The sequence below is a fragment of the Trachurus trachurus genome (genome assembly GCF_905171665.1).
Source record: "Trachurus trachurus genome assembly, chromosome: 12".
NCBI lineage: Eukaryota > Metazoa > Chordata > Actinopteri > Carangiformes > Carangidae > Trachurus > Trachurus trachurus.
The window spans coordinates 23,835,262-23,847,870 of NC_139908.1; the positions used below are offsets into that span (position 1 = coordinate 23,835,262).

General features: G+C 40.1%; 1 protein-coding gene across 1 annotated transcript in view; it reads left to right on the forward strand.

Annotated features, from left to right (window-relative positions):
- cacna1bb (calcium channel, voltage-dependent, N type, alpha 1B subunit, b) overlaps nt 1-12,609 on the forward strand; it is a gene marked incomplete at both ends in the record, with an annotated part of 162,452 nt that overhangs the window by 95,568 nt on the left and 54,275 nt on the right. Inside the window, 6 exons of the mRNA XM_083983117.1 lie at nt 7,356-7,428; nt 7,754-7,871; nt 8,494-8,561; nt 8,657-8,763; nt 11,154-11,216; nt 12,181-12,222. Of these exons, the coding sequence (XP_083839243.1) occupies nt 7,356-7,428; nt 7,754-7,871; nt 8,494-8,561; nt 8,657-8,763; nt 11,154-11,216; nt 12,181-12,222 (471 nt within the window). The remainder of the gene's footprint in view (nt 1-7,355; nt 7,429-7,753; nt 7,872-8,493; nt 8,562-8,656; nt 8,764-11,153; nt 11,217-12,180; nt 12,223-12,609) is intronic.

Genomic DNA, 12,609 nt, shown 5'->3' on the forward strand with positions numbered 1-12,609 from the left:
CCATGATCTTTCTTTAACCCTAACCAAGTAAGTTTAAGTTCACTAATCTCCACCATGCCTAAACCACAGAGGTAACAACTCAATATCTTTGAAGCAGCCGGCTGTTGCCATGGCGGCAAGTCTTACATCAGTCTGCGCCATCATTAGCATCGCATCAGTCTCTGGTGATGGACAAGTGTGAGATGAGTCTGACGTCCACATGGTGCTTCCAGCCAGCCGAGCACATCGGGCTGAGCACACTGCTCTCTGCAAATAACATCTGCTGTAACATTCAAGCTCATTTGCGTCTAAAAATGTTCTGAAAGGTGTCAAATAATTTCAGATTTTTCCAGAGCTGAATATCAGTAAGTAAATAGGCAATCTACCATTCATTACAGATAATGTCACTTTGTGTTTCAGAAGGTGTTGAATTACAGTATATCAAAAGCAAAGACAGCAACCATTTTTCAAACAGACAATTTTAGCTGTTTGATGTAAAACAGGTTTGCAGCTTGTTAAGAACAAGAGAAAATTCTTTGTTGGATCCAGACTTTATTTTTGGCTCAGAAATGATGTTCCTTCTCTCAAAACACCTAAAGTAATCTCCTGGTAAAATTGTGAGAATTGAAAGATAAACAGCTTGAGGCAGAGGAGCGTCTCCCTGCTGAGACTCACAGGACATCACTGACTGTTTGGACAAAAATATGTGATAAGCTCAAAGGAAATGTGCAGGATTTACTGTAATAGAATAAGGATTTCTACTGGTTGTGGCTCTGTAGCTTTCAGTTTGCAGACCTTTGTTGATTAACTCTGACTTTGTCAGACACAGGAGAGATGGCATTTTATATTTTCAGCTCCGGCATCTTTAGTGTGTAGGCTTAGCCGGTGTCCAACCTCCTGTTTGGGCAGTTGCTTCAAATGTTTTTATTTTTTATATAACTCTAAATAGCAACCAGTTCACATCCTGTTTAGCAGTAAAAATGAAAACAGATAAATGTAAGACAATCATTTCTCAGTCCACCCAGGAATTTATAATCTTGCTGTAACTGTAACGCAAATTCAACAAGTCCGCAAAATTCCTCACACTGCAAACTGGAAGAACGTTACTGTCATCAGTCACTTAACATTTTGAACCACTATAATGAGCCAATGTAAAGTAAAAAATCAAGCCCCAAACTCTGCTTCCCCAGAACCTCGTAGGTTGTACTACAGTAACTGTCAGCTAATGTGTAACTGTTGTAACCCTATAAATTGAATACAGGTTAAAAATAAGTTATATTAAATCAGGCCCAAAGTGATGGGCTAACAAAATGAATGATTTTAAACTAATTTTACTGCTCTGTAAGCCAAAAATTAATATACATTTTGGAAACAAACTATTTTCAAACATTGATACAATTTTTTTCATTCCAACTGTTTTAACATTTTAGTGCAATTACTGGAAAAGCTGCTGCTGTTTCAGCCATTTAGCCTGGTTGCAGTCTGACTATATACAGTGGACTCCCTCTTTGTATTCAGCTGCATTTCTCATTCAGTAAAAGCCAGTTTCTTTTCTTGACTTCTCAGAAAGCTGCAGTATGCTGTGTGTGTTCTGATTCATTCCTGACACTCTGCAGTTTCCCCCCCTTTTTTATTATTATACAGCAGTTATCTTCAGTCCACTTGTACATGCCCATGTGTTCTCAGAGATATGTGTTGTCGTCACTTAAACAATGTAAACCTGCTGCTATTGTTTGAACGATGCTGGGGTGAGGGCAGGAGCTTGTGAGGGAGTTTGGCCTCACATGACTCTTGTTTTCAGGATTGATTTAATGAAGTCCCCGTGGGTGCTGCATGGAAGCCAAGCAGCACGCTTCCAATCCCTATTATCAGAGTAAACAGAGGTCGGCACACACAGTCGCAGCTGCAACCCACCACCGCCGCTCCCTGCGCTGGGCCCGCTAATCCTCAAGGAAGGAGGGGAGGATGGAGGGAGAAATGGGGAGAGAGGAAGAGATGGAGGGGAGCAGGGAATACAGACAGGAAGGAAAGGAGGGAAAAGAATGAGTCTTAAGTGCAATCGAGAAAGTGATGGAGGGATGAGCAATGAGTGGAGAGGTGGGTGGAGGGTGGGTGATAGAGGATGCAGTAATGAGACAGAGAAGGACAAAGGTAGAAGGAGAGGAGCATGGGGAGAGAGAATATGATGATATACCAAGGGAGAAAAAGCTTATTGAATTAGTTGTTCCTCCCCCCTCTCCTCCAGCTCTCTTCCCTCCATTACTCACTCCCATCCTCCCCCAGCTCCCTCATGCATGTACAGTACATATTAGAGCCAGACTGATATATATGCTGGCTGATACAATCGGTTGATATTGGGTTTCACAGATTCACTACGTGGCCAAAAGTATGAGGACACCCAGCCATTAAAACCCATGTGTGACTGCTGAACATCTCATTCCAAAACCATGGGCATTATCCCCTGATGCAAGAGCCTCCACTCTCTGGCTGAAGAGATTTGATTCCTTTCAGGCACCAGATCATTAGTGTGGTCTAACGCCAGTGGGTGATCAGGTCAGGCTGTTTCAGTTCATCCCACAGGGGTCGGATGGGGTTGAGCTCAGTCAAATTCCCCCACATCAAACTGGGAAAAGTGCTTCTGTCTGGACCTGGATTTGTGCACAAACACATCACTGACTGTTACTACAACACTGGGGAACACTTAAAATCCCCTCCAACTGGAACTAATGGGAGAATAACCTGAGACAAAATATATGCCATTATGTCCACATACTTTTGGCTATATTATGTATGCCTGAAGCAAGTATGTTGACATAGAGGCACAAATCAATGGAACAGCTGTGCATTGGTATTATGAATTTAATTTTGTTACAGTTCTTAAAATCACTCTAAAGTTTTTCTCCACCAGTATCAACTTCAAAATCCAGAATCAGTCCAGATCTAGTATAAATGCATACAAGACACACACATAAACACATCAGAGGATCTGCTCTGAGGAGTAGAAACCAGCTGTCATTTGTGCAGACGGTCACTGTGGTGACTGTGCTCTGCATCCTCCCCTCACTTTTAAAGACCCCTCTTCTTCCTTCATCTTCTCTTCCATCATGCAATTTTTTTGTCCCCAAATACTGAAGGATATTTTTCTGTCCTGTTGCACATATCACATGCTTATAGTTGTTTAGACATTCCACTTCAATCTATGTATCAGAAATCATGATGTTCCCAGATTCGAATGTACAATCTTTGAACTCCCATGAAGCCTTTTCATTGGTTAACGTTAGTAGTATGCTCTGGAAATACATTCAGTGGGGCATTGCTGTATAATTCATAAGCTGTTGCATGTATCTTCTTGACTGTGTTGTCTGATGTCAATTCAATTGTGAACATATATGTTTGATCATTTCTCTCAAATGGGATCATTCAAAACTACACCTGGTGTCAAAAGTTACTCAAGATGGATTTTTCACATGTGGTGTAAACTGACATTAGACACTGAAACACTCACACACAACAATACTCATGCCCATTGGTTGTTATGAATTCAATGGGCTCTGTTTTTGTGATTGTGTGGAAGAAAAGTTCATTTTTATCTTTAAAGATGATTTAAAGATAAAGATAATGTCTCAGGTTGTGAAATAGCTGAAGAGCTACCGGTGCTTTGAATAAATTAATTTAGTAATTTTGGATTAGAAAGCACATATTAGTATCAGTGCATTAGGCAATGTTAACCACTGGACTACTTTGCCTTTGACTCAGTATTGATAGGTGTAACATAAAGTTGTAATGTCAAAAGACATTAGAGTTGGATAGTCAAAGACACAACTGGATGTAGAGGTGATTGTGCACATAGTCTTCGGTCATTTAAAACAAGGCTCAGGTTTAAAAAGTGACAACCAGAGAATCACAGGTAAAGAAGAGAAGATGGGTAAGAGGTTTGTTAGTAGAATTAGTGGGCGATGTAATGGTGTCGTCAGCATAAAACATGAATTGAATACACTGATTCAGTAGAGTGATATTTTAACTAATAATGAAATGGTCTCACAATAATGGAAAGAGTTTGGACCGAGTCCAGACCCTTGTGGTTTCCCATCTCATTTTGCAAAGGGCTTTTACATGCACTATGTGTGCATGTATGTATGTTGCCATAACAATGTTACGTTTCCCTTTAAGGTAAACATGGGCCATAGTCTGTGCTTAGACTGCAGACTATATCTGATCATCTACAGTAAGGCAGTGTTTTTTGTCTGAGGTAGCTCCCATTTATCAACAGCAACACATTAGTTCAACTGTTACTACATAACTTTACCGCTTTTGCCATCTTTCATCTATTAAAACAATTTATTTATTTACTCTAAGTTAATCATTTAAAATTTTCTATCCTAACGACATGCAGTGTTCAAATTAGCTGAAATTGCTCCTGTACTATTGTGCCATGTGCTCCCCTGCAACTGCAATTTCCTCCTAATTCCATTATGTTTGCAATGGCACCACTGTTGCACTCTTCATGCTGTGTTCATTAAAAACGCACTTGTTATTCCAGTTTGTGCAGAGTGGCATTGCATCACAAAAACAGAGCCCTGACAGCTGCATCTCAGGTCACAGTTATTAACTTCTACCCAACACCGACATCTCCCAAATTTATCCAACAATAGAATGAAAAGAATGATCTCAAGAGAAAAGCAAACTATTAATTTCTATTTCTATCCCCTTTCAGCAGATAACAATAACAACAAATTATTTGGTAGAAGTTGAATGAACGTGACATTTTCTTAATAGATAATGTCACATTAAAGAACAACATTTAAATTGTTGAATGTGACACAGGTGAAATCACCAGCATCAGTTTTCACATTTTAATAGAAACTCATAATCATCATAACTTCATTTATTGTTTGTCTTTTCCATCTCCTACAGTACACATTTAAAATGCGCTGTACAGTTTTCAAACTTGTCGTCATTATTGCCTCAGTCTGTAACATGTCCTTCTTCTGTCCAACCTTCGAAAGTATTTATTCTCTTCATTTTTGAGATGAACTGACACTTGACAGTTGAAATGATGAATGCTCAGCGGTGTAGGTTATTTCCAGTTGAGTGACGAACCCATCCTTATACATCTCTGTGTCATTCTCTCATTGTCTTCTTCAGTTTCAAGACCACGGATACAGGTTTTGGCAGGTTTGTTGGGTCATTTGGGGGCTTTCTGCAAACATTTAGATCCTTTGTGTAGCAAATGTGCATGTGTGATAAAAGTAGTGATTGCATCAAGCTGGATCCTAGTCTTTACTCTCAATTGAATTCACGACATGTTGACAAAAAGTAGTTCCATACATCCCTGCTATTGTACAGTAAATGTTGTGAGCTTTAAACCCCATAGTGTTTCAGCTGTGTGTGAACTCAGTAGTACAGTAGGTTCAAAAAGCTGAATCCACTTTGGATCCAGTTTGGTTGAAAACTCAGAGTCATGGACCTTTGAGACTAACAATTTTCCTCTTATTTAGCAAACAACAGTTGTAGAAGTTGTGTTGTGTTGTGTGATTTTTGTCAAAAGGGAGAAAGGTTGTAAACATTTTAAAATGTCAAGGCCAAATTTCTCATCATTTGTTCCTAATCAGTTTTTCCATCATTGTTTGTGTTTCCTGTCATATTATCTTTTCCTCGTGTTGAAGTGTGTTTCCATGCAGGAGTGCTTTTGTGTTCAGCCCAAAACATACTGGCACTGTAGGGGTGCGTGTTCAATTCTGCTTCACACAGCTCTTTTGAGATGCCCAACTATCGACACCCCAGAAGAGCGCAATCTTTTTTCTCACTCCGCTGCTTGGCATATCCAGGCTATACTTGTCAACTGAAAGCATGTCTTCTGTGGTGTTGCAACTGTCACAGGGCAAGGAGAAACTCCAATACTCAGATTCGTCAAACTGCCAGTTCTGAAAGTATAAAGGTTTTTTTTTAAAACAGACCTTTCCTGGTGAGATTGTTTTGGGGCGAGGAATCAAATTAATAGGAGAAAAATTCTGAATCGAGGCGTCGCTCCGAGAGCAGATTGTTAGGATGCTGTGTGGATTTATTGACATGCAGTGTCACAGTTCCTCTTATTTGTCTATATGATGTGTGTGACAGTGTGTTTTGGACTTGAAAGTTGGAGCCGTGGCTCCCTGGTGACTGGTGTTTTCCTGCTGCTGCATGTCTCTCTCCCTCTCCTTCTGTCTCATGCATTATCGATACAAGACAACCTCCCTCATCTATGAATATGCTGTTCTCTACCTGAAGCTGTGAAGAAATCTGATAAACCTGCCCCTGTACAGTACTTGTGTTGTACTTCTGTGTTTGTGATGACCAATGTGAGTTTTAGACATTTTGGATGATGAGGTCATAAGGGTTCCTTTTAGGGTCAAAGACCACATTTGCTTTGAATATCTATGTGTATGTGTACTGTAGTTCTATATCTCCTCCATATCTCCTCTGGCAACTACCATTTGTTAATTGATCAGTTTCTGAGAAATAAAGCAGATATCAGGTAAACACAGGAATTAAATCCTGCGAGGTTGGACTTTGGGTCTGGGTGGGCCATGCTGGGCAGGATAGCTCATCAACTGCTTGTGACATCACAGAGTCACAAAAGTCCTGACAGTTCAGCAGAAGATACAGTTGTTGACTACAGGTTGTGTGCATGTTGTCTGTGGATTTCATGTTATTAGTATAGAACCTAGACCTGGTTGGATGATACAGTATAAGGAAAATCTTGGTTTAAGGTAGAACCTATTTTTATGGTGTTTTACCATCATATATATAACTTATAACCAAGTGTCTGGACAAAAGAACAGATAGAGAAAATAGACACAACATTAAAGACGAGATCCAAGTTGTATTAAGCTAGATGTAACCTTGAAGGTAAGCGCTGAAGGCAAGGAACTGCATTGTGCCAGTGAAGGTCGTCACAAGCATAGAAGTGCAAGTGTGTGTGTGTGTGTGTGTGTGTGTGTGTGTGTGTGTGTGTGTGTGTGTGTGTGTGTGTGTGTGTGTGTGTGTGTGTGTATGCCATGTGAATGAACCGTTAACAGTAAAAGAGCTGCAGACAGGAGAAAAAGAAGCTGTGATAAGAGTGTGAATGTGTCTGTCTCTGTGCTGTCTCATGTTTCCCTTGAACAGAAACATATATTATTGCTTAGATTAGTTCAGCAAGAACCTCCTAACATATTAATCCACATGCTTTTTCAAATGTTCACATTTTAATTCTGATCTTTAAAATAATGGTATTTCTGTATCCTCTCTTGAACTGCAGGTAGAAACCATTAAGATGTGACTGGGGCTACATATTAGTTGTTGTTTTTTTTGTCTTTCCTCTCGTTGTAACGATGTTCTCCTCCTCACTCTTTCAGGTTTAACTTTGAAGATGAGACCCCAACAACAAACTTTGATACCTTCCCAGCAGCCATCCTCACAGTGTTCCAGGTACGGCCTTGCGGCACACACCTGCACAGTCATACTTCCATTTACACACACAGACACATAAGGTACACTTCACACTTTCTGAATAAATGAGCGAATATGGACTTTATGGCAAAAGAACGACTGTTATCAGTCATTTTAATTAAAGGAAATGACTAGTCTGTGTACCTTCTGTCCCCTAATGAGCTCGTTGATAATCCTTCAATTAGTCTGTGCTCATAACCCTTCACTCTGTAAAGTAATTTAATTCTGCACTCTGTGAGATTTGCAGGGGCTTTACAGCCCACCCGTGTCCCTGGCACCGCTCTGACTCTCCTGTCTTCCTCAGATTCTGACTGGCGAGGACTGGAACGCCGTGATGTACCACGGGATCGAGTCTCAAGGAGGCGTTCGCCGCGGCATGTTCTCCGCTGTCTACTTCATCGTCCTCACACTCTTTGGAAACTGTATCCTCTTTAACATCCTGTAATAAAAACTGTGATGTTCGTGTGAGAGCCAGGAGGAGCTGGTGACAACGTGAAAATGGTTTTAGGATGAAAATGGTTTTAATTCTTTCCAGGCGTGATTAGTTGTTCTATTTCTTTTTCTGGTTTGAACTGCGTGATACAGCGTCTTTGAATAAATCACTCAAAGTCATCTGTTAAACTTTGCAACTTTTAATGTTTAATTTGTTAAATCCTTAAAACTCAAATCCTCAAAAGACAGCAGATGAAATCAAAACAATCTTTTTTTATGGCAGTCTTCCCTTGAGAGTGTGGGATGCAACATACACACAAATATAGCTCCCCTATCTGTAATTATAAAAGAAATACATCTCTATCTACATATCTTTGAGTGGAGGAGAAAAGAAGGTTACAGTAGGGCTTAGAAGTTATTTCCTAAGTTAAGAGAATGAACAAAATATACAGTATAGTATATATTGATATAATTGTTGTCCTAAAAGGAGGAGCCTAGTTCTGACTCATTTCTTACTCCTTCACACTAGGAGGCTTTGTTTCTAGTATGGTGTTTCTTTACAGGATGTATATTTTCCATCTGTATTTTCTCCTGAGTCCTGTTGTTATTCAGATACCCTCCTGAATGTCTTCTTGGCCATCGCTGTCGATAACCTCGCCAATGCTCAGGAGCTGACTAAGGTGGCCTTGGAAAAAGTCCCATAGTTGAAGACATTAATAACACACAGAAATAACATGTTTCCTTCTTCTTATGCCTTGATTGTCTTTGGCTAAAGGATGAGGAGGAGCAGGAGGAGGCAGCCAATAAGAAGCTGGCCCTGCAGAAGGCTTTGGAGGTGAAGGAAGTCAGCCCCATGTCGGCTGCCAACATCTCGATCGCTGCGTAAGTATCTGAACATCCTCCTCCTCCTCTGACAGCAGCTCTGTTCAGTCACCCACTGGAGATACATGTCTTATAGTGTCTTGTTGTCGCTCTGTATGTTCTTCCCTCTTAGTCTGAAATGTCTGTGTTTATACGTACTGTGTTTGATCTGTGTATGTTCTGGACTCCTCATCCGCTGTGAGAGTGCTCCCATGGTGCTGCTGTGTTTATAATACCCCACGTTCCCCTTCTTCACTAGGAGTGGCAATTAAGGACGCTTCAATCCACAGTTCATGTTACTAGCTTCCACTAGTTGTTTTCTATTTCATTCTTGGCTTGTTTTGCCAGTGTTAGTACATGTTCTCCAATTTTAGTGGCAAAGTTGCACATATAAATTGAAGTTTGGAAGCTTTTGTGGAGTCTGAATACAAACTTTCAGCTTTGCAATATGACGTTTAAATGTTTTACTGAAGGTCATGAGCCTTGTTACATGCTCCAAAAAAAGCATTTCATTTTTAAGCATTTGTTCGAAGCCTGAACAAGTAAATCCAATGTCATTTAACAAAACACCTCTCAGCTCATTTTCAACTTGTACTTTAATTATTTAATCAGCTTCAACTGCAGACATACATACATATAGTACTTTTTGTAGTTTCTGACCACTAGAAGACCAGTAGGACTATGGAACAATTTTTCAAGAGTGGGCTGATGTACAACAACAAAGCACCGTCTTACATACGTAAAGGAACACATTGCTTTTCAATTGCTACATAGCTTAGCATGAACAGACGTTTACTGTACTGTACCAAGAGTTTCAGCTATTGTTGTACAGTATTTACAATATGGAGGTTTGCACATGTCCTCGGAGCAATAGAAAATAAATTGTTACATGTATGTCTACCGTAAATGCTGCTTTGTAAACAGCCTATAATTCTAACAGTGGCAATGTAGTGATGGCAAAACTTACACATAGCTAAAAAAGATAAATGCAGCACTGATAGGTCAGGAGAATACAATCAGCATTTTGGAAAGAAGCATTGACTGTAAATAGACCTGTAAAGGAAAGTCAACTGGGCATCTTTAATTTAAAACCAGTATGGATAGCCCCTTTTAAAATAATATTTCAGAATCAGTAAAAAAAATATGACTCTAAATGTGTATCTGCATCCTTTCAGTGTCTAAATAAGAGTTCCATTGTACATTTATTTTTTATCCTCTGGCCTTATTTTGAAGGTCGAAAAGATGAAAGCTACTATTTGAAAGAGAGAGGAACAGCAGAAGCTTATGAGCAAGACACAAGAAAAGCTTAATCTTTACTGTCAGTCGGCCCCATTTTCGCTAATGTGATAATGACGGAGATGTCTTTATGAACGCAGATACCTCCTGTCATGCTAAAACTTCTGACCCGCCCCCTCTTCACCACAAGCCCACGACTGACAGGTCTGGGGTCTTGTGTCAACCAGGAATTAATTGCGCCTCAAAATTCCACCTATTTTTAGAGCTTTGATGAACACTGAAATTATGAGAGTCTGTCAAGAGAAAACTGGTGTGAAAACGGGAGCGTTGCGTCCTTACCAGTGATTTCTAGACACATTATGTAACACTGGAGGTTTCAGTGAGCCTGCTTCTTTGATACTCATCTGCTCTGTTAATGTGGAACAAGAGCAATAATGCACACTGGCTCTGCATTTTGCTCACATCAGATGAGTTTCACTGATTGCCTGTTGTGTAACTCTGCACAGCCCTTTATTTATTTTTTTGACAAAGTGCTCATCCTTGAGTCATGCTGGCTCCTTAATTGCCGCCCTCCTCACCAAGAAAGAGGTCGGTCAGACTGTAGAAAATGATCAGCTCTGGTTAGATAAATCTTCAATCCTTCACCCCTTTTCACCATCATTACTGTTATTATGTGATCCTGTACTTTACTTTCAATGCTCTCTCAATATTTTAATTTGTACCTTGAACAGTGTGGTAACCAGTGAGAGAGATTATAGACCTGCTTTTATTTTAAATGAACTGTTGTATGTGGATTCTGTGTGGTGTTTCAGCGAAGCTCAGAGTTTCATTACAAAACGACTTTGGGGACTGAAAAACGTTATTTTTTTAATAATCTAAGTATATTTGATTTTCTATGAAATAGTCCTATTAACATATCATTTCAACTTCAGTCTTCAGTTTGTTTTGTAATGAAACTCCTGAGTGTTTTTTCAGTTTCAGTGTTTTTTATAAGAACAATGTACCAGCTGACGAACACGCTTTTGTTGCTGTTGTGTTATTGAAGTAGTTGCACATATTAGTTCTTTACTGTAAAAGTGAAGGGGACAGGTGGACACGCTGACTAACAGCCTGTCCACCTGTCCCCCTCAGGTTTGTGTCTCATTTTTTCTTTTGTTTTTGTTCTGCATGTACAGTTTTGTAAAGCAAAATCGAGATGCACTCTCTCGCAGGTCGTCCATCAACAGCATTCAGTCACCGTGAGTTATCACTCTCTGTTACAATATTGTCCTCCTTTCCTTTCTCTTCCTCTCCTCTCTTTTCCTTTCTTTTCCTCTCCTCTCCTTTCCTTTCCTTTCCTTTCCTTTCCTTTCCTTTCCTTTCCTTTCCTTTCCTTTCCTTTCCTTTCCTTTCCTTTCCTTTCCTTTCCTCTCCTCTCCTCTCCTCTCCTCTCCTCTCCTCTCCTCTCCTCTCCTCTCCTCTGGGCCTCCATAAAACCAAATTACAGTCTGTTATGTCTTCATTGCGGGTTAAAATGTATTATTAAAAATAAACAGAAAAACACACGCATATATAAGTAGCATAAACGCATGCAACACTTAAAGCTGTGGGGTCTGTGTGAGTATAATTGAGTGTAAATTGCTGATGCATTAAACACATTTACATCTCCCTCTGGCCCTCACCAACCATTGTGTATTTTGTTGATGGCTGGAGATCTTCAGCGTTGGCGCCTACACTAATTCACCCTGCGCACTGTGCTCTCTGATGTGAATAATTTGTGTAGAAATGTTTAATTTCTCTGAGCGTTGCTATCACCACAGGCAGTTTGGCATTTCCAGTCTGTTAGTTATCGTAGACCCCAGGACATCACTTTAAAAGACAATATGATCTGAGGCCAAAATGAAAGGCAACGGCCAGCTGTGAGTTTACTCTCCTGCCCGGGAATCTGCTGTCTCTATCGATTAAATTGCAGACGGTGGTTTCTTTAACATCTCACCTCCTTGAGATAACTCAAACTCTATTCTACTACACATAACTTAAATTTCTCTGACATTGCCCTTGTGTGTTTTTCAGTGTGTGCATGTGCTTTGTTAATACTATATCGCTACGAGAATTCTCCATCCAGCGCCTCATCACTACCTGTACGTCTGTTGCTCACTTGTCTGTGGACACCTGTCCGTTGTCCTCTGTGTCTTCTGTCTGTCTATGTCCTCTGTCTTTTAGGAGTTATTCTGTCTACTCCTCCCCCGCTCGACGAATCTTGAGGTACAGGTTACCAGTTGGAACAAACTTAACTAACCCATAAAGTCCCATGTAAATGAGTCCATACTGTGCGGAAGCAGAAGCAGTATGCAATGACTTCACACATTAGGTGGAAATGTGAACACATCAAAGGATTTTTGATTGTGTTTTGGACTCCTGTAGAAAACCTCATGTTCAAAAAGACCATACTCAATACATATCAAGAATGGTCCATCACCCATAGCATGTTGGTCCTGCCTGTATCATTTACACATGAGCTGGTTCAAACTGATTACATCTGTTTCAGTTTACCTGCATGTCCCATTAGATCCAAGCAGCACATGACAAAACATGATACTCATGAACTTCTGAAGAAGGTAAACATCAGGTGTTTTTGACAGCTGTCAAACT